Below are 19,435 nucleotides of genomic sequence, written 5' to 3'. Positions count from 1 at the left end.
ACAGCTCCTGGCTTTTCTTCTGCCTCTGGCTCCTTCCCAGTCCTTTTCTGGGTTTCCCTTCCATGTTGTCCTTAAGCTGTCTTGGCCCTCTTCTCTTCTTCCTCAGTATCTCTCAGTCTGTGCCTCCATGGCTTTGATTATTATCCATAACCTGATGGTTTCCAAATAATTTTCAAGTTGGCTTTTCTTCTTACCTCCAGAACTACCTATCCAGTTACCTACTGATGAATCCACATTTAACCAAAAATTAAGCTCCTCTTCCCAACCCTTTCCTTCTCCCAGTTCACCCGATCTCATTGTGTACAGAGCTATTCACGACCAGCCACTGTCCCCTCTCTAGACCTGTCTCTTGCAGTTCTGTGCAAACTCCAGCCACACCGAATCCCAGAGGGCCCTGAGCACATGGGAGCTCTCTAAGCATATTTTTTCTTTTGCCTGGAAAAGGAAAAAAACCCCAGAGCCCCCTCCACTCTCGATCATCCTCCTCAAAATAACTCAACTAATTCCTGCTTAGCAGACATTCCTTTCAATATTGCCTTTTCTAGAAAAATAGAATTTAAAAAAAATAAATAAAACATTGACTTATTCCAATTGTTTTCTGTCTAGGTAAAGATATAACTCAATACCAAAAAAAAAAAAAAAAAAAAAGATTTTAAATAACCATCTGGGTACACATTAAGTACATTTTCTCTTTAAACTTTGACCCTTTTGCCAGGTGTGGTGGCACAATCCCAGCGACTTGGGAGGCTGAGGCAGTGGGATCACAAGTTCAAGGGCAGCCTCAACAACTTAGTGAGACACTGTAAAAAAATTTTTTTTTTTTTAAGGACTGGGGGTATAGCTTGGTGGAGGAGCACCCCTGGGTTCCATCTCCAGTACCAAAAGAAAAGAAGAAAAAAAATCCCATATACTTTAGCTCTTTCGATCACTAGTTAAACCTTATCTTTCTTTTCTGCCTTCTCCCACATCTCATGTCAAAAGCCCAGGCCTTGTGCACAGACCCCAGCCCCCTGGTTAAATACTATGCACACGTCTCTGTTGCAGGCAGCCTACTTTTACTGCTGTTGACTCCTAAGAGCTCGTGAAGTCAGCTCTCAGTTTCATGAGGGACTGTCTCATCCAGTGACTGTTGTTTCCTGCAGGCCTGGACTCACTATTCCTTTCTCCTTTACAGCCCTTTACAGTATTGTGGGGGGGAGGACTCCATCTTTTTCGTCTACCATGTCCTTAACGATCTCTGTTTTAGTCCAGAAGCACTTATTCCTTCCTGGGAACCACTCTGTAGGCTCTATCTTTTCCTCTTACCTTCTGTCAAAATTTCCTGACTCCGTTCACCCAACTATTCAGACCTCCACAAAACAATATTACAAGCAGTCTAGTATTCTCTATTTTATATCATTGTTTTTAAATGCAGTCATGAGGGCTGCTACTGATGTATTTTGGTGGTAGAGTGCTTGCCCAGCATGCACGAGCACTTACCTAGCACACATGAGGTCCTGTGTTTTTTATTTTTTTATTTTTTTATTTTATTGTAGAGGTCCTGTGTTCAAGAGCCAGCACTGCAAAAAAAAAAAAAAAAAGAAAAAGAAAGAAAGAAAAGGTGGTCACAACCCACTAAAGGGATTTTCATAACACCTCAGTGAATTGTAATCTGCCGTTTGAAAAAATCAGTGCTCTAGCTTCTGCTAAATCCTCTGACTCTTAATTACTCAGCAGAAAAACCTTTAAGATTATTTTCAACTAAACTTTTCCAAAAATTTCTATCAGAAACTACTTTTATTTATTGAAAGAATGGGCTTTTTTTTCTTCTTAACATGAAAAAACACATTTTGAATATTAGACACAGTTTTTAAATGGTTATAGAAAGTTTCAGTAAGTTAATTAACAAGTGTCTATTGATTGCCTGTGCTTTGCAATAGACAACCTAAAAGCAGTATTTGTATGTGTATGTACATGTGTGTGCATATGCCCACAAGCACAGGCTTACTGCTAACATCCTTTATTTCAGGACTATAGAAATTAAAATGCTTAAAGGTGGGAGCTTTTGTGAGTTGATTAGATGTGTACCCTCAGCCAAATAACTCAGTATGTTGGGCACCCTGGCCCCCAGTCCTACCTCTAAGATTAGCAAGTTCAGTGGGCTTTGGAACTCCTACTTGTCCTCTTGCTGAGGATTGGGAACATCTTTGTGCATTTCTAGCAAGGACTGTATTAGTCCCTCCCTCCCTGTCACAAAGTGTCACAAAATCAGTTAATAATCCTTGCAGGCACCAGGGCAGTAAACTAATTCTCTGATTTTTCAAACCGTCCTACTCACTGGTCAGCCCCATATTTAGAGCAGATAATTGAATCATCAGTGATCACTATAAAAACTAGTTGACCACATCAGACTTTGCAGACATTTCAGAGGATGTGGTGGTTGTTAGAATTTCCCCACCCTGCCAATGAAAAATCTTCAACTCAGAGAGAAGAACTTTGCCCCATCTGCTTGTGCCCCTGGTGATCTTTTACCTTGCAGGACTGTGGCTGGAGGAGCTGGCAGTGAGTGTCTGGGCCCCTCAGGTCCCTTTCCTGATGCTGGAATTTTCTAAGGGAGGGGTAGGCAACCTCCTGTCCTGGTCAGCTACCCTCTTCCTATCTAAGCAAACCTGGGAGCTGAAAACGCCACTTTCACAGGGGCCAGGGTGGTTCATAGCCCCATTGGTGACAGTCCCCTGCCTCACACAACCACCAGGATGCTTTGATTTTCCCATTGAATCTTCTGTTCTGTCTTCCTATAGCCTCTGAATTGAAGTGGTGTTCCCCACACCCTGGGAAAGCTTATCATGTCTTGACCTGAGAGAAGAATATCTGTTCTCCCTAATGCCTGATATGGTAGCACAAAAGATCCAGTCTTTAGTCTTTTATTATTTTTTCAAATTCTTACCTCTCCAGCTTCCTGAATTCCTTTCCCCCTTCTCAAAATGGGAGAAGATGATCCATATAACCAGACTCACTCACTTTCCCAAGGCATAGCTTCTGACTTGGTCTTGCCAAAGACTCTGGGCTTCTCTGGCTAATATCCTTGATTGCCTGCTGCTTCTAAAATGCCTCCTCTTGCTTAAAGACCAGGTTCCTTGACAGACACCATCACCATTCAAGAAATTTAGCCAGGCACCTAGGGCCTTTCCTTTACTTTATCAAAACGGGCCTGGATTTTCCCTCTTTCTCCAACATTTACAAAAATGCTTTCAGTGCCTTCTCTCAGAGACTCCTCGGTGGCCCTATGCACTCTCTCTGTGGTTGTAGCAGGCAGACCAGCAGGCCCTCTGTAGGCATCTGCCATGTCCCACACCAGGCTGGGGAAGAATAGCCATGGTTCTCACCTTTGAAGAGATGATAGCCCTGAAGAAGGCAGCAGCACTGAACTATTCTCTGACTCCTAATCCCAGCTTCCCACCAGGGCCCAGCTCATGAACTGGACAAAGCAGAGGTCAGTCCTGTACCCCTGCCCACAGGGCATGTTCTTTCTAAGATGCAAAAAAAGAAACTGTAAACTTCTTAGCAATAGATGCCCTAATTGCTGAGGGTGGGAGAAGAGAGTAAGCCCCCCAGTGCATGGGGCCTCCCGGAGATAGAGCCCAGTCCCACCAGCAGCCCACAAGCAGCCCTGCTCAGAACGGGAGGGAGCAGCTGCTGAGGCTGTGGGATAGCGGTGGCTGCAGCAGGGGTGGCCTTGTGGGTGTTGCTATTCGTGTCTCAGTTCAGTGTCAGATTGCCTGTTCCTAGCTATTTTCCACTGGTAGGAAAGGCCAAATCTGAGAGTCCTTTCAGTTCCCAACACCCAGCTACTGCCTCTGGGAAGAATGTTTGTTTTTCCTTTTTGGTGGGATTTGGAAGCTGTCATCAAGAAGTGGGGGAAGCCTGTGACCCTAGGCCTTTCCCTCTCTGGGTTCAATTTCCTTCTCTTAGACGATGGGAGAAGGAAACAGTAAATATGGTAAGCATTAACCTCCTATCCCTGTGGAGTGCTGGCCACCGTCCTACCAAGGACTTTGCACTAAGCACTTTGTATCACCTCACTTACCCCTCACGACAGCAACGGTGGCCACCCAAGAGGCTCCGGTGCCTCAGACTCTGCTTGCCACCTAAGTGTCTGCTGATGCTCACAACGCTGGCAGGTAGATAGATGGTCTCTCCAGTTTTCAAACAGAGAAATAAGAGACTTGAAGTAAGATCATAACCAAAGGATAGGGGATTAAAGTGAGGTCTCTAGGAAGAGTGCTCTGTTCTTAACATTCTGGTGGTCTCACCTGACATAAGATGACCTGCCCTTTACACAAAGTAGAAGTTCCCTAGTAGAAGGACTTCCACTTCAAGGAGGGTCTGCCCTGACTGTTGTCTCACTTTCCTAGTCAGAAAGTGCCCAGAGTCTATACCTTCATACCCAGGCTCCTTGCTGGGAGGTCTCAGGTCTCTCACAGACCTTCCCACCTTCCTCTCCAGCTGCTCCTTTCCCCTTCTGCACTAAGCCTTTCAGGTTTCCCCACCACCACCCCGTGCAGGCATGCATGCCCCCATCTGCTGGCATGTCGGTCCCCCCTGAAGTGACCACTGCCCTCCACCTCTGTCCACTGATCTCTTTAGACCCCCTCCTCTGTAATGCCTTCCCCGACCGTGTGTCCCTCTCCATGTCTGTACCACCTGCTCACGGGACACTCAGCCACAGGCAAGTAGCATTTGTTGCCTTTTCCATTAACTACCAATGGCAGGTTCCTTCCGTGTGCCACTGGGGAAAGGGCCAGCTCTCGTGGTCGCTTCAGCCCCTCCCTCACCTATAGTGATGTGAGTTTTGTCTTGACCCAATTCCGGCTCCCTGGGCCCAGTCTGAGTCATCTCTGTTACCTTTAACCACCACCTGGAAGCTGAGCCCGGCATCCAGCAATGGGACAAGAGCCAAGCCGAGACTCAGTTAATGTTTTTGAATGACTGGATGGGTTTTTGTGGCCTCTGAGAGGTAAATGAAAGCCAGGCAAAGCAATGGGAAGAGCCAGTTTGCTTAAAAGACATACTGGTTAGTTTCAGGCCAGGTCTCAGCTCTCACGCCAGGTTCCATTTTCTCTCTTTCCCCCACCCCCTCTCTTCTGTCCTCTGGAAGCTGCTGCCAGGTGCAGAACCTGTAATGGGACTGGAGCGCTAAGAAGCTCCTTGCACATTTCCTAGTTCCCAAAAGCCTATTTCACCTCCTTACCAAGGTGCACTGATACTTGTCAACAAGGAGGAAGTGCTAGTGTGACCTCCTTGGTGACCCTTCAGAGTCTCCTTTCCAGGTGTTACCGCAACATGGAAGTAAGAGTGACTGAGAAAATGTAGAGGCTTGGACAGCCAGTGTGGGAGGCTGTCAGACCCCAGAGCAAGGGCCCTGGTCTGAAGCATTAACACAGGTAAATGGTTAACCAAAGGGAGGATTTTTCTGGGTACCTCCTCCTCTGCCAGAGAATTCACCTTTAATCATTGGCCCTTCTGTGAGGTGTGAACAAAGTGGAGCATCGCATGGCTGGTTAAATGCCCACCTTTTCCTTCTGCCCTAACCTTCTCAGAAGGTGGTGGGATGCATGCAGACCAGCCCCCAGGTGCCATAGCTGGGAGGCGGGGAGGGCACACAGGCACACAGAAAGCAAAGTTGGAAATGACCTCTCAGAAACCAGCGCCTTGGCTCTTAGACTCAAGAGGGAGAATAAGAAGGCCAAGCCACATGGAAGCCTGATTGCATGTAACAGAGAACATTTTAGAGTGCCCACACCAGAAACCACTGCCCTACCTCCAACTTTTGGAGATTTCTGCTCCCTTTTCTGTCCCCAGGGACCTGCAGACCCACTGCCTAAGACATATTTTAAGTTTGCTGACAGAATCCCCCTGTGCCAGGCTGCCCAGACCTGTCACATAGTCTTTGTAGTGTAACTCCATGGCTTGCGGTTCCATCCCTCTGCACACTTAATGGAGTTTCAGGAGAACCACCCAGTCACTCCATTTGTTCAGGCTGAGTTCTTTCCATTCTGTTCCCCCTGTGCTCATTTTACTGGCACCATCCACTCATCTCTAGACCCCAGCTGGCCGGGACCAGAGTGCCTTCTCAGCTTTGATTTGTGTTACTGTTTGGTGCTGTCCTTTGGGTGCATTGGGGGAATGTAGGCCAAGCCTCCCAGGGGTCCCACCTCCATCTAGCAGGGCCTGGTCCTTGGAAGGCTTGGTGCAGCTTTGGTTTCATACTTTATTCATCCCCAAGCCACTGAGAGCTAAATATGAGCACACCGTTAATGCACTTGAGCATGTCTCCATGATCCTTCCTCCAAGCAGCCCAGCCACACTGCCAAGCAGCTTCAAACTTCAGGCCTGATTCCTAAGTCCATGGAATCCAAAAGGAGGAAGAAAACCTGAGGCCCACCCAAGAGGCCAGCTTTGCCCCTACCTCCTTCCCTGCTCCAGCCTTGTGCCACAGGCGGAATACAGAACTTGGTTGACAGGACTTGGGAGGAGGAAGCGAGGGAAGGATGAAGCAGTTTAGGCTACTGAGAAGTCTGTAAAGCCCGGATGTGCTGTGCCTTGGAACAGAGCGTGAAACCACCTGCGAAGTGCTCAGTGGTCCAACCTGATTTTGATATCTACTCGACTTGACCTGTGCTCTTAAAGGTCCATGGTGTGATCCTCCTTAAAGAAATATTTTATTTTCAATACAGACACAGCCCTTGACGTAGCAGTAAAAAACATCACCCCTGAGAGACACATGGCTGTGAAGTGTTTTGGTATGTAACCTGCCTTTGACTCTACGGAGGGCTTCATCCTACTGCTCTCTGTCCCTCAAGTGGGTGTCCTCTTACCCACTGTGGGCTTCTGGGGGCACTGGAGTGAGGGCAAGAGGTCAGCTCAGACAGGAGGTGCCTTCTGCAAGGGACTGGTTTGGGATGGGGAGTAGCTGTCGTCCTTCACCCAACAAGAGTTCCTTTGAGAAGGCCACTCCCTGCCCCCCACTCTGAAGATGGAAGTCAAATTTTCGGACTCTGCTGTGCAGAGCAGAGAGGTCACTAGGCTCTAATGCATTTACCATTGACTGCCCCTCTTGTAGTGCGTCTATTAGTGAGTAATTTGATTTGTACCTATTCATTTGCAGTCCCTGCAGGAGCCTGGAGCTGGCCCCTGGTATAATTGGTGCTGTCTCTATTTTTACATCATTAGATTAGCCCCGACTCCTGGCCACTTGTTGTCTGCGCTTGTCTGTCCATTTATACAACCTAATGTAACACAAAATTCATTACTGATCACATTACTTTCAACTCTGAAGCCAGCCTCGTGATAAACATTTGGTTAACCCCTTCCTACCCACGGGAGGGCTGACGGAACAAATGCACTTCTACTCGACAGGCAAATCAATATCTTAATACACCAAAGTGGAATTGCATTTCTAGATTTGTTATTCCTCCTGGAGGAGCAAATGGAAAGGCTCGTCTGAGCTAGCTGAATTGAATAATGAATAGCACCCCGGCACCAGCAGCCAGTCTGCGAAAGCAGCACAAAGGCAAGCCGGGCACCAGCCCAGCCGCTTTCATCTGGCAGGCGGCAGGGCAGCGGCTCGCCCTGATCCCCGCTCTCTCCCTGCTGCCACCTGTGGGCACCACGGCAGAGGTTGGGGCCCTCCAGAGGTCAGATACCTTGCCGGAGTCCATTCCTCTTGCTAGCTTTGGCCTAGGACAGCTGGGCCAAGAAGTGGGTTGGGCCCATAAAACCTTATTCACTAATGTAAAGGCTCCCAGACACATGGCAGTGACACTAAATGCCACCAGTTAAACCCATTACTAAACTTTCATATTTTGATACAATTATTTAAAAACTCTTTATGTTTAAAGCCAGGTCAGTGAAACCAGCATTATTGATTCTCATCAGCTCTTTGTGTGTGTGTGTGTGTGTGTGTGTGTGTGTGTGTGTGCGCGCGCGCGCGCACATGCACGCACACGTGCTCTTCCCTGGGTAAGCATTCCTTGGCACATGAATGCCATGTGTGCCTCTATGTAGTTCCTGTTCTCTGGTAGGAATGTTTGTGAGCAGCAAGTACTCTAACACAGGCGTCTTAAAGAGACCTCAGCACAGCTTTATTGAATCTAGAATATTCTGCCCTGCCCCCCCCCCGTGTTCAGCCCACACCCACAATAAGTCATTAACTCACAAGACAGTTTGTTTTAAAAGAAAAAATCCCCTCACTTATTAAGAAACACTCATAAAGCCTACACCACAGTGATTAGAAAAATAGGCATAGAGGAAATAGAATGGAACCCATTACCATGAAAGTCATAAATCCCTAAGTAAAACGAAAGCATAAACTGAAGACACTCGGGAACATTCTGCTTGACCTTGTGGAAGTCCTGAGCAGGAGGCCGAGGAGAGGCAGATAGGGAGGCACTGAAGCTGTGGTCAGCGGTTAGCAAGTGTCCTTCCAATTGACAGGACACCCTCCCTGTCAGGGAGAACTGAACCTTGGACCCTGCTGTGCCTTCACCTGTTCAGAGTCCTCGCAGGTCAGAAATGACAAGCAATTCTTGAGACACTGAGTCCTAGGGAGTCCTTGAGAGGGCTCCGATGCCACTCTTGTCCTTGTCTGTGGATGAATGGTTCCTCCTCCCTATATGGGGTGGGTGAGCAGGGGTGGTGGCCGTCTATGCAGCAGTCTTGAGGCCACAAGATAAAAAGTAAGAAGTTTGGAGGAATTACCTCACCCTGCCCCGGGCAATAGGGTCAGGCCAGGGCACAGGGGGCTCCTTGTCCCAAAGTCTCCAGAATCATAACTCTCAAGGGCTTCCTGTTATGAGGAGCTATGAGGAAGGGAGTCCCTTTGGTGGGGTACTACAAGACTCCCCATTATCTCAGCAGTGAAAGGAAACTGGTGTCACTGAGGTGAGCCCTGGGGTGTGACTGTCTCCTCAGGGCTGGAGGAGACCCTTTCAAGTGGGGGCAGTACCCTTCCTCAGCCAACCCACCCTTAGTGTGCTGACTTGGCTCAGCCAAGAGCTGCAGCTTCGCCTCGGCTGATAATTCTCTCAGGTGGGTGAGTGGGGCAGGGTGGGGGCCTCTGCCTATCCCACGCTGGCCCCAGCCCCACGAGCTCTCAAAAACAGATAAGAGCACAAAACAGGACAAACCAGTGGCAGGGAAGAGAGTGAGTCTGCCGGCGGAATGAGGGGCTGTGATTTCTTAACCTTGTTGGAAAAGGGGGAAAGCCACATCTTACCAAGCTCTTCCGCTGCGTCGTAGAGAATTTAATTACGTTTGGACATTTGAATGAGAACCAGATGTGGCTCTGGCCCCGCCGGCCAGCAATGTTCAAAGCGCAGTGTCTCTCCTGCGGCCTGCAGGCCCTGTGATATCTCATAGGGCTGTGGGCTAGCTCGGGAGGTCTCCTGCCTGGGAGCTGGGGTGGAAGTTTCCAAGCTTTGTGGCTGGACTTCAGGGGACAGGCAGGTCAAAGCCAGTTGCCAGGCACCTGGTTCCCAGGGAGATTTTCCAAGCTCTGTCTCCTCTTCCAAACCATAGGGAGTGGGCATGCATGCCAGTGTCTGAGACTCCTCCCGGCCCCTCATTAGCACCCAACACAAAGAAGTCATGTCACAGCACCTAGCTGGACATTTGCCGAACCCAAAGACAAGGCTGCTGTGCTGCTCTCAGTCAGCCTTAAATGGCTGAGGCTCTGTCCCCAGTATTGCGTTAAGGACCTGGAACTAGAAAGGACACTTCAACTCCCCCCTGTGCTGCTGCAGGGGCCTCCACTGCTGGTCAGTCTTCTAACCAGTGGTGTCTAACGCGTGTGCCTCTTAGCGCCACATCACGCTCTTTTCTCATTAGAGGCGCACACACCCAGTGAGGTCCCTAGAGCATCCTCCCCGTCAACAGATGCCGAAGCAGATGAGAAGCAGAGTGATTTGCCCAGGTCCTTCAGCACATCTGTGACAGCACTGGGGCCAGAGCATGTCTCAGCCTCCTGCCGCAGCCCTTCTCCTGCGTCTCATTGACTTGAGGCCTGGCTTCAGCCAGTCTTCAGACACCTCAGACCTGCAGGTGTGAGTGGGGTCAGCTTAGCTGTTTTTGTCCCCACATATAACAGGCTATGACAGGATCTACTCTGCCTTGGCCAGGACTTAAGAGTACTAATGTGATGGGCTCTGAAAGGTCACAGGGGATAGGGTACCAATAGAGGTAGTCTGGACAAGTGATCTTTCTACCATCTCCTTTGAAGCTGAGACTTAGGGAGGCTTGGGTGGCATGGGTTTCCTGGGTGTGACAAGCCCTTCCAGTTCAAGTTTTTTCCTGCCTAGGATTGATATGGCAGCTTGGCTGTTGTAGGGAGGGGACCTGGGAAAAGGTGCCAGTCCCTAACCAGGCTAGTGCTTCAAAGGCTGTGAAGGAGAATCCAGGGCTTTGCCTGGAACTCTGGTGCCCTGCCCCCACCTACACACACACACACACACACACACACACACACACACACACACAGTGGCAGCTCTAGCAGAGATGGCATAGGGGCCATAAAGGACAGGCCTGGCGAACATGGGGCAGGACTCAGGGTGGCCTCCCTCCTGAGTCTCCTGAGTCCTCACTCTTCAGGCCTCCCACTCTTTGCTACTTTTACTGCCCCATATTCCCACATCTCCTGTCATAGTGCCCCTGTCCCTAATGGGCCTGCCAGGGGTTTGAAGCTCTAGCCTACCTCCAAGCCCCTGCTTCCTGGTGTTTAATGTTACACTGGACTGCTGCCGTGAAGAGAGTTCCTAGGATCCTGAGAACCTTTCCTCTTCAGCTCTTAGAGGCAGAGGGGATGGGGAAGAAGGAGAGGTGCCTTTTGCCCAGTTTCTCTGGGCAGAAACTAAGGCACAGAGAGGCCCTCGTTTGCCCATCTCACAGTTTCTTCATCATCATCCTTTCCTGGTGTAGATCACCACTTTTACCTTCTAGGGTCATGGATGCCCAGAAGCATCTGAAGTCTTCCCTGAAACCCCCGAGATGCCCAAGCTGAAAGCAGCTGATGGTGGAGGCAGGGGTGGCAGGATAGGCTATGGAGTCCTGACTGCATTCTGTCATGAGGTTCTGGGCCACAGTAGCTGAAGGAGTCATGAACAAAAGCTGGGCAAGGAGAAATACAGAGGATACTTGGGAGCCCCGTGGGTTGAAAGAGACTGCAACCCTGAAGAAGGACCCAGGCTGCGGCCCTTAGGCAGCTGTTGAGAGCACTCAGGAGTGCTAGGCTGTGTATGTGGTAAGACACCAGAAGTGTGTGGCATCAGCTGGTCAGGGGTCTAGACTCAGACATAGGTGTTAAGCCCAAGAGAGCGGAGGCCAGAGCCAGCCCTGCCTCTCATCTGCTCTCTGGTTCCAGCAGCCCAAACCAAAATTCCTATGATCACAATAGGAGGAGCCTTTTCATCCTCACATCAGCTTCCAGAAGCTGCCCCCTTCCTTCCTCAAGCATGCCTGGCAAGGGAACAAAAGCCCCGGCTGGAGGAGAAAGGTGACTCCTGTCTCAGACTCCCCTAGCCTCAGCCCCAGCCTCCCAAGACCTCCTGGGAGTGGACAAAGAGAACCCCTAGTCTGTTGGCATCTCTAAGTTTCGAGGCCTGAGGGAGATTCCTGAGGGGGAAGCCTGGAGAGGTGCATGAGCAGGAAAGGTGGAGGAGAGCCAGGCAGCTCAGAGGTGGGTATGCTGAGTGTGAGAAAAGCGAGGCCTCCCTGTAGGCTGCCTCTTTTAACTGCTGCACTTTTAACCTCCTAAAAAGTGCCTTGGGGGCTGAGGCTGGCTCCTGCCCAGAGTGTGGTCTCTGACAGCACCGGCAGGGTTTTAGAGGCAGTCTCAGCCTGCTCCATCTAGGTCTCGCTGAACAGGACCCCACCTCCCCAGCCATTCTCCAAGGGAGAGTAGCAGTTTCTAGACCCTGGACTGTAATAAGACAAGTCATGTCTTCCAGAGTCACCTTTTCTAGCCAGCATCTGGGCCAGCCCTCCAGGTTCCAGCCCCAGGAAGCTTCCAACGCTGCTTAGACCCCACGAGATGCATTCACGCCACCCTGTTTGCAGGACTCTTGCTGACAAAATTGCTTGCTTAGGACAGACCCCATTTGAACCAGTTTGCAGGACTTGTTTACAGTCCTGTGGTCCCCTGGTCATCTTACTATATATCAAGGAAAGATGCTGAAAACTCCAACTTCTTAACAAAAGGAGTACACACACAGACACACCTGACTCCCCACCCAAGAACCCTCATGCCAAAGGGTTGTTTCGACTCACTCCTCTGAGTCAGGCAGTTGGCAAGACAGAGCAGTGTGGCTGGCTACTCTGGGCTGTGTGGCCATCCACCGCCCTGGGCTGCCATGGAGCCCACCCAGGCGAGGGTCTCAGCCACAGCTCCTGCTAATGTGGGAGAACTGGGCGGTAGATGCAGGAGAGAAAAATCAATGCATGTCAACAGGGCTGGAAATTTATTTTCCATCTTGGAAGAGGGTGTTAGCAAAGAAGCAAGGAGGGAAATGAAAAGCTGTAAACACATATCTGCCATCTACCTCCCCGGGCTATTTCTAGATTAAAAATAATCTGTCCCAGGATCCAGTGGGAGGCTGAGGTGGTAGGGACCTGGGTGGCAGAGGCCTCTGCTTGGGAAGGAGGCTGGGGAGGGACCTTGAAGTCCTGTGGATAATCTCAATGACTAATTCAATTGCAACAATAATAGTAACTCACATTTGCTGACTGGAAGCTTTATGCACTTTGTGATGCGCTCTACATGCATTATTTAATTTCATTCTTACAACCAGGCTATGAAGCAGACATTGTTAGACTTATGTTCAGGAACCTTGAGGCACAGAGACTTGAGTAATTTGCCCAGCCTCCCAGGAAGCAGGTGGCCAGAGCCTGTGCTCTCAGTCTCTTCCTACACTGCCTGGGCAGAACTAATCTGGGCAGAACCTTCCACTAACCTCTGCCCACCACCCCAGCACAGCCGGAAGTGGGCGTGGCCATGGGCGGGGACGACTCCTCCCACACGATCTAATCCCACTCCCACCAGGCAGCGTGGGTGGTTAGTTTAGGACTGGGGTGTGCGCCTGCATCCAGGGCCCAATAAAAGTGCTTTGCTAATCCCTTTAATGAGCAGCATCTTGACGCTCACTTACAGAGCAAGGCTGGCTGGAGCCTTGGAGGAAACTGGAGAGGTCAGGCAGTAGGTGCTGCTCCTTTTGTGGTGGCGGAAGTGCCAGGATTGCCCCAAGGCTGAGCCTGAGCCTGGACCCAGTCACCCTCTTCCCAAACAAGCACAACACTGCTCTCACCGACCCCTCTGGTGTCCCAGAAACAGACTTCCCTCTAAAGCCCTAGACAGACTCCACAGTGCCTCCAGGGTCTCAGGACTGGCCTGTCCAAAGAACACCAGGGCCAAAGTTGAACTTGAGCTTGTGGTCTTCTACCGGGGTCTCCCACCCACCTGGGCTACCCAGCTTGCCCCAGCTCTCACTCAGGTCTTGTGCCCTCAGCAGTTCACACCCTTGCAAGGGAACAAGGGAATCAGAGACCACACCACATGTGGCTGGTGTGTCATCTGTCCCCAGCACTACACTGCTCATCAGCTCCCACCCACAGCTCCCAGGAGTGTCTGGGAGGTGAGGTACCACACTGCACGGTGACAGCCAGCAGGGATATTCAGTTGTGGGCAGTCAGTTCTACTCCCTCAGACTCAGCAGACCTTCCCTGTGTCTTCCTCCACATACATTCCCAGGTAATCAGGGTCACTTCTGTCCAAGTCCAGCCACTCCTGTCGGTTCCCCTGATACTTCTGAAGTTTGACAGGCTGTGTATGTGGTGGGAATGATATGAGGATCCAACTTTCTCATTCTTTTGCTTTTTTCATAAGAGCAGAGGCTCCTCCTTTTTAGTTGCTGTTTCTCCTCCGTCCCTATCCCCTGTGACAGACCCATCCCAGCCCATGATGGGGAGGGGAAACTGTGGGCCAAAAGTCAGTTTTCCAGTAAGAGGCAGCAGGGACCGGTGGACATGCCGGGGGTGGGGGTGTGGGGGGGCAGGCTTAATGGTGCCTGCGGTTGTTGGGGTTGTGTGGCTTTCCCCTGGACCACTTATCCCTCAGGTGATAACAAAACCCAAGGCCAAAACTTCATCCTTGGTTTTGCTCTCTGCAAGATGGGGATATGGCACCCACCTCCCAGGAGTACCAAGTTCCTGGAGAATGTGAGGTCGCAATCAGATTTTCTTATGTCTGGTCCAGGCATTTCCCTGGGGATTACTCATCCCCTGCCCCCACTTAGAGGCTGCAGAGTGAGCTCTCTTAGAGCCCACTCTCCCCAATAGCAGAACCTCTATGCCTGTAGTGGGGAGGCTGATGGGGGTGCGTCTCCAGTCACGTAGCCCCCGACCTGCTTTCCTGGGCCCAGGTTTCCGGTGGACTCTTCCACAAGTCCATCTCCACAGCAGGAGAGTTGTCCAGAGTTGGCGGGCTTGGACGTGGGGAGGAGGGCAGCAATCCGTGCTGGGCTGCAGAGTGAGAAGGTCCAAAGTGTCCCTGAAAACTGTGCAGCCCATCCCCTCCCCTCTTCCTCTCCCAGAAACCTACCTGCATGGGGCCCCATCTGGCACTGCATGGGCGTAGGTTCTCATCTTCCGCCCTTCCGCAAACAGTTCTCATGCTCAGTGCGTGACTCCTCTTCCCCCACCCCCGTGCTGAAGGGGTCACCACGGTTCCATCTCTGGGACTCCCAAGACCTGTCAGTCTCCAGCTGTCCACACATGCATGTCACTGTCCTCCCTGACTGCAGAATTCCGCTGCCAGCTTGCCCTCTTCCCAGTGTGACACCCCCATGCCTCCTCACACCCTCTCCACCTGCTTGCAGAGATCACTGTACTTCTCGATCATTGTCCATATCTTTTCCAAAAAGATTCCTCAATGCTTTTCTTTTCAAAAGGGAAAAAAAAAGGAAAAAAAAAACAATGCCAACAGCCCAGCGTCCGTGAGCAACCCAACAGTAACAAAGCATGCGTTCGGGATGGAGGAAGGTAAGGCCACATGTTTCCATTTGCCGCTTGCTCCTAGGGCTGGGCGGCTGGGATGACTCCAAGGGGGGATCCTGCGTACACCCCTCCTCCATGCCTCCCTTCTTCAGTGGGAAGAAGAGACCAGGGGTTTGACAGAGACACATAGGAAAGTACCCGGGAGACTATCCCAGGACCAGCCAGGCCCCTGGTTCTTTTCCTATTGCTCTATGCTGGAAAATGGCTCTCCACCTTCCCTGCCACCATTCATTCATTCATTCATTCATTCCAGAAGTGATTTTTGAACACAAGCTATTTTCCAGGCTGTAGTTTTGCTGCTGGAGAATACAGAGCACCACCACCACCACCCCTGACCCAGGACGCTGCACCTGGAGGGGAACACACTTGGGAGCTTTGGAGGACCTGGCTAGGAGTCAGCATGGAGCTTGGTGGGGGCTGGTGGGTTCTGCAGGGGAACAGGAAGTGCTTGCAGAGGAGTGAACACCCATGCAAAGCTTGGAAAAATGAGCAAACACTCTGGCCCAGGGAGCCTGGCTGGCTTTTCAGTCAGAGGAAGTAGCAGGAACCCAGGTCCAGGGGCCTAGAGAGCTGTCTACTCAGGCTCCTTACTTGGGTTCCTCAGAACAGTGTGGAGCATTGGGGAGGCGGAGCATACAAGGCAGGACCAGAAGACTGTTTGGTAGAGCTGGGGAGTTTAGACCTCATTCTGGGGACCGTGAGGGTTTGCTGATGGTCTTTAAGCAGATGAAAAGCAAGAAGAGGTTTGTGGACAAACCACTCTGCCTTGCTGTGGGAGTAGGTGCAAGGGTGGGGTCTGGAGGTCAGGATCCCAGGTGGGCAGTGCAAGCAAACCAGGGCAGTGGCAGAGAGGGAGGTATACAGAAGACAAAGTCAGCAAAGCCTTGGTTACCCCAGGCTGTGAGGGTGAAGGAGAAGCATGCCCATCTCCCTCTTACCCAGGCCTAAGCAGTGAAGAGAAAATATGAGCAGGGCAGCCCAGACTGTACCTGACCCTCAGAGCAACAAATTCATTTTGTAGTCACATGATGAATGTGGGGAGCGTCCGTTCGGACTTGTGTGGTGGGGTCACTGAGGCTGCTGAGGGTGTTACTGGGGACAGATACCAAGGGGCAGTGCGGTTCCACGCTTGGTCTTGGGCTTTGATTTCCTCAGCTTCCTTGGTGGTGTGGATGTGTCACATTTTGTATCAAGACTGTTGGAACTGTCCCTCTGCTCAGAAAAGGGGTCACCCTTCCCCATACTAGTGGCCCTTTCTGCTCCTTCATCTGGGACTTTCTTCCTCCTGCCTGGTGTCCAGATCCCAAGGAAGCCCCTGCTTTTCTTGCTCCTGCCATGCTCTTTTCCTGTCCTCCTGGCCCTGCTGTCAGCGCCCCCTAGTGCCAGGACAGCCACGCAGGAGGGCATGGGCCTGGGAAACCAAGTGGTAACCTCAGAGGTCGCCCCCAAACTTCCTCGGCTTGCTTGTGGGTAAAGAAGGGAACGGAGGATCTCTCTTGGAGTCTGGAGCTTCCCTATAGAAGGTCCAGGGTCTACTCTTTCGCTTTTCCATCCTCTCCCTCTTGTGGTGTAATAGCCTGTACCCTGACTAGGGCGATGCTGAAGAATGAGTAAGGAAGAAGAGATTGCACTCAGTGGCCTCCTGCCTTGTTTTCTGCTCACACCCAGATATCTCTTGACTTTCCCAGGATCAAGGACCTCAGGGCAGCTGGTGTCTCTTGGAGATCAGGGACCACAGACAGCCAGGCCCTCAGCCCATGTCCACAGTTCCTCTCCTCCCACTGCCTGCAAACTGCTGAGAGATGGCAGTGTCCCAGCACATTCATTCAGCCCAGGCCCAGGTCCACACATTGCTGTGCAGTGCAAGGGCCCCCAACATCTGGCCCAGCTGCCTTCCTTTTCCCTACTCCACTCTGTGGCTGCCGCTGCTGGGCAGCCTCAGTGCTTGGCAGTGAGGGGTGGCCTCCAGAGCATGTGGGTCAGTAGGTATAATGTTCCTGGCCAGCTGGAGATGACCAGCCCAGGAGTGAAGACCACAACACACTCATTCCCTCACCAAAGCCAGCTGTACTGCATGTATATGTTGGCATGAGTGGAACGGGAGTGGAGTGGGGGCCATGCACCTGGAGCGGGTACAGGCTAGAGATCAAGGTCTCAAGCCAGACCGGGCGAGTGTACTGTAGGGCACACCATGTTTTTTCTGGTGTCTGCTTTGAGATTCTGCACTCCTGAGGTGGATGGACAAGATCCCATAGTCACAGGCTGGTGTGCCTTGGAGAAGCCTAGACTGCACACCGTATCTCAGCTTGAGGAAGACTAGAGACTGTCCAGGCATGCGTGTGCCCACAGAAAGGGATTGACAAGGAACAGGACCCTGGTCATCAGCAGAAAGCAAAGTGCTTCCTTTCTCCTTGCATTCAGCAAGCAGGGATCCTGTCCCATTCCTGCCGTGGGTGAGGCAGTTAAGGTGCCAATAGCCGAGTGAAATGGGTCAGACTGCCGTATCCAAGATGGCAGTATGGATGTGCAGGAGCCAGGGAAGGAGAGGAGCTAGGTGCTTCCTGCCTGCTTTCTAAGTTGGCTAAACATGTCCATTCTGAGGGGCCTTTAGGAGATGTGGAAGCTGAAATGAAGGGAAAAGGGAAGCACTCAGGCATGCCGAGACCCTCTCTCCATGGGAGTAGACTCCCCTCTAGCCAAGCATTCCCTCCTATGGGAAAACAGGACACTTTCCAGAAGGTATCAAGGATGAGCCAAGGCCTGACCAGCAGACAGAATGTGTGGATGAGAATGAGTGAACAAGTAATGGCTAAGCTGGGGCAGAAGCTCCAGGGACAGGTGGGACAGGAGAGGAGAGAGAGGAACAGATCAGGCTGGGAAGCTGCAGTCCTTCTCCTGTCCTGGCTTCTCCTCATCTGTAGATCCAGGAAAGCAGATGCTGTGGAGTTGGAGGAGCGAGCTGGCTGAGCATGAGTATGTGGGCAGGCACTGGCCCATGGTCCATGAATAGCAGTGTCGTCAGATCATCAGGGTGGCCATACTTATGGCCCAACAGGCTTCCCCACAATGAGGGAAAGAAAAGACCCAGGTCTAAAGCTGGAGTTTGCCTGCCAAGGGGGCTCCTCGGTTCCCTGGCTGAGCCTCTCTGTGACGTGAGCTGCCACCTGGCCCTTCTGGGGAGCAGGTGGGGGCTCCCTTGCAGAAGGTTGCAAATGGACCCAGAATGGTGCCTCAAGGTGAGCAGCCTCACCCACGGTGTGCCTTCACCCCCTGCTCCTCCTCTGACCAGGCCTGGTCCTCTTCTCTGTCTTGCAGAACTTCAGCGAGAGGGAAGCATCGAGACTCTGAGTAACAGCTCAGGTTCCACCAGTGGCAGCATCCCCAGAAATTTTGATGGCTACCGATCTCCGCTCCCCACCAATGAGAGCCAGCCCCTCAGCCTCTTTCCCACCGGCTTCCCATAGGTACCAGCAACCTGCTTCTGACTGGCCGGCTCACTCACCCACTGGAGGGAGGGGGAGAAGCACCCCTCTGGTCCTGTCCTTCGGTCTGCTCCTCTTTCATCAACCACCTTCCCCAAGCTTAGTGACAACAGTCCCCCATCCTACCTGGATTGAGAAGAGACCCTTCTCCAAAGCACCTCGGCGCATCCTGGCCTCTACCGTTCCCGACAGTGGGGGCTGTGGCCAAGAAAGACTGCAGAAGCTCAGTCCCCTTCTCCATTTGCACATGATGTCCTGCGTTGGATCCGCTTTTGTATTTTCTAACCATACCCACAGGGGGCCTGGAACAGTGGCCAGATCTTGGGGCCTGGGTGGGGAGAGGGTGGATGGTCCAGCTGGGCATTTTGGCCCTGAGTGGACAGTCTCAGCCCAGCCCATTTCAGGCTATGATACACACTGCCCCCGGCTTCCCTTGCTCAGCTCCCCATCCAGTATGGGGTGAACTGAGGCCCAGAGTAATAGGGAAGGATGCTTTCCCCATCGACTCATGGGAAGAATTTATCTTTCTTATCTTTAAGCCCTTTTACCCTGGTCCTGTGCTGTTCAGTGAAGGAAACTGTGGTTACTGAGGCCCTGTCGAAAAGTGCACGTCTTGTCCAATAAATCACGCTGCAATTGGTGTCCATTTCTGAGTTATTGGGGTCAGAGTCCTCGCCAAATGCTCAACTGAGTACTGTGAGCTTGACCATGTGCCCCAGCTCCCAGTGTACCCCACATGTGCTACCATGGGGGAAGCCAGTGAGGGGCAGACAAGGGGAGGAAAATCCGTTCTGGAGTTGGGGTAGGGCCTAATTTAAGTCCATTCTTCAAACTTCTTGCCTATTACCAAAGCAAGTGAGTTCTGGGGCACC

At 51.5% G+C, this 19,435-nt stretch overlaps 1 protein-coding gene across 7 annotated transcripts in view; it reads left to right on the top strand.

The window, feature by feature from the left end:
- The window catches only part of Bcas3 (BCAS3 microtubule associated cell migration factor), a 564,794-nt gene extending 545,592 nt beyond the window's left edge, over positions 1 to 19,202 (top strand). For 3 of the 7 annotated variants that reach the window (XM_047542954.1, XM_047542956.1, XM_047542955.1), the window contains 3 exons: positions 6,717 to 6,782; positions 14,976 to 15,066; positions 18,397 to 19,202. In XM_047542954.1, the coding sequence (XP_047398910.1) occupies positions 6,717 to 6,782; positions 14,976 to 15,066; positions 18,397 to 18,433 (194 nt within the window). In that variant the 3' untranslated portion in view covers positions 18,434 to 19,202. The remainder of the gene's footprint in view (positions 1 to 6,716; positions 6,783 to 14,975; positions 15,067 to 18,396) is intronic. The other 4 variants (XM_047542958.1, XM_047542960.1, XM_047542957.1 and 1 more) reach the window with 2 other exon arrangements.
- The last annotated feature ends 233 nt before the right edge of the window (positions 19,203 to 19,435 follow it).

Source organism: Sciurus carolinensis, chromosome 3, assembly GCF_902686445.1.
Source record: "Sciurus carolinensis chromosome 3, mSciCar1.2, whole genome shotgun sequence".
In the NCBI taxonomy this organism is placed as follows: domain Eukaryota; kingdom Metazoa; phylum Chordata; class Mammalia; order Rodentia; family Sciuridae; genus Sciurus; species Sciurus carolinensis.
This window is presented reverse-complemented; position numbering and strand designations above follow the sequence as displayed.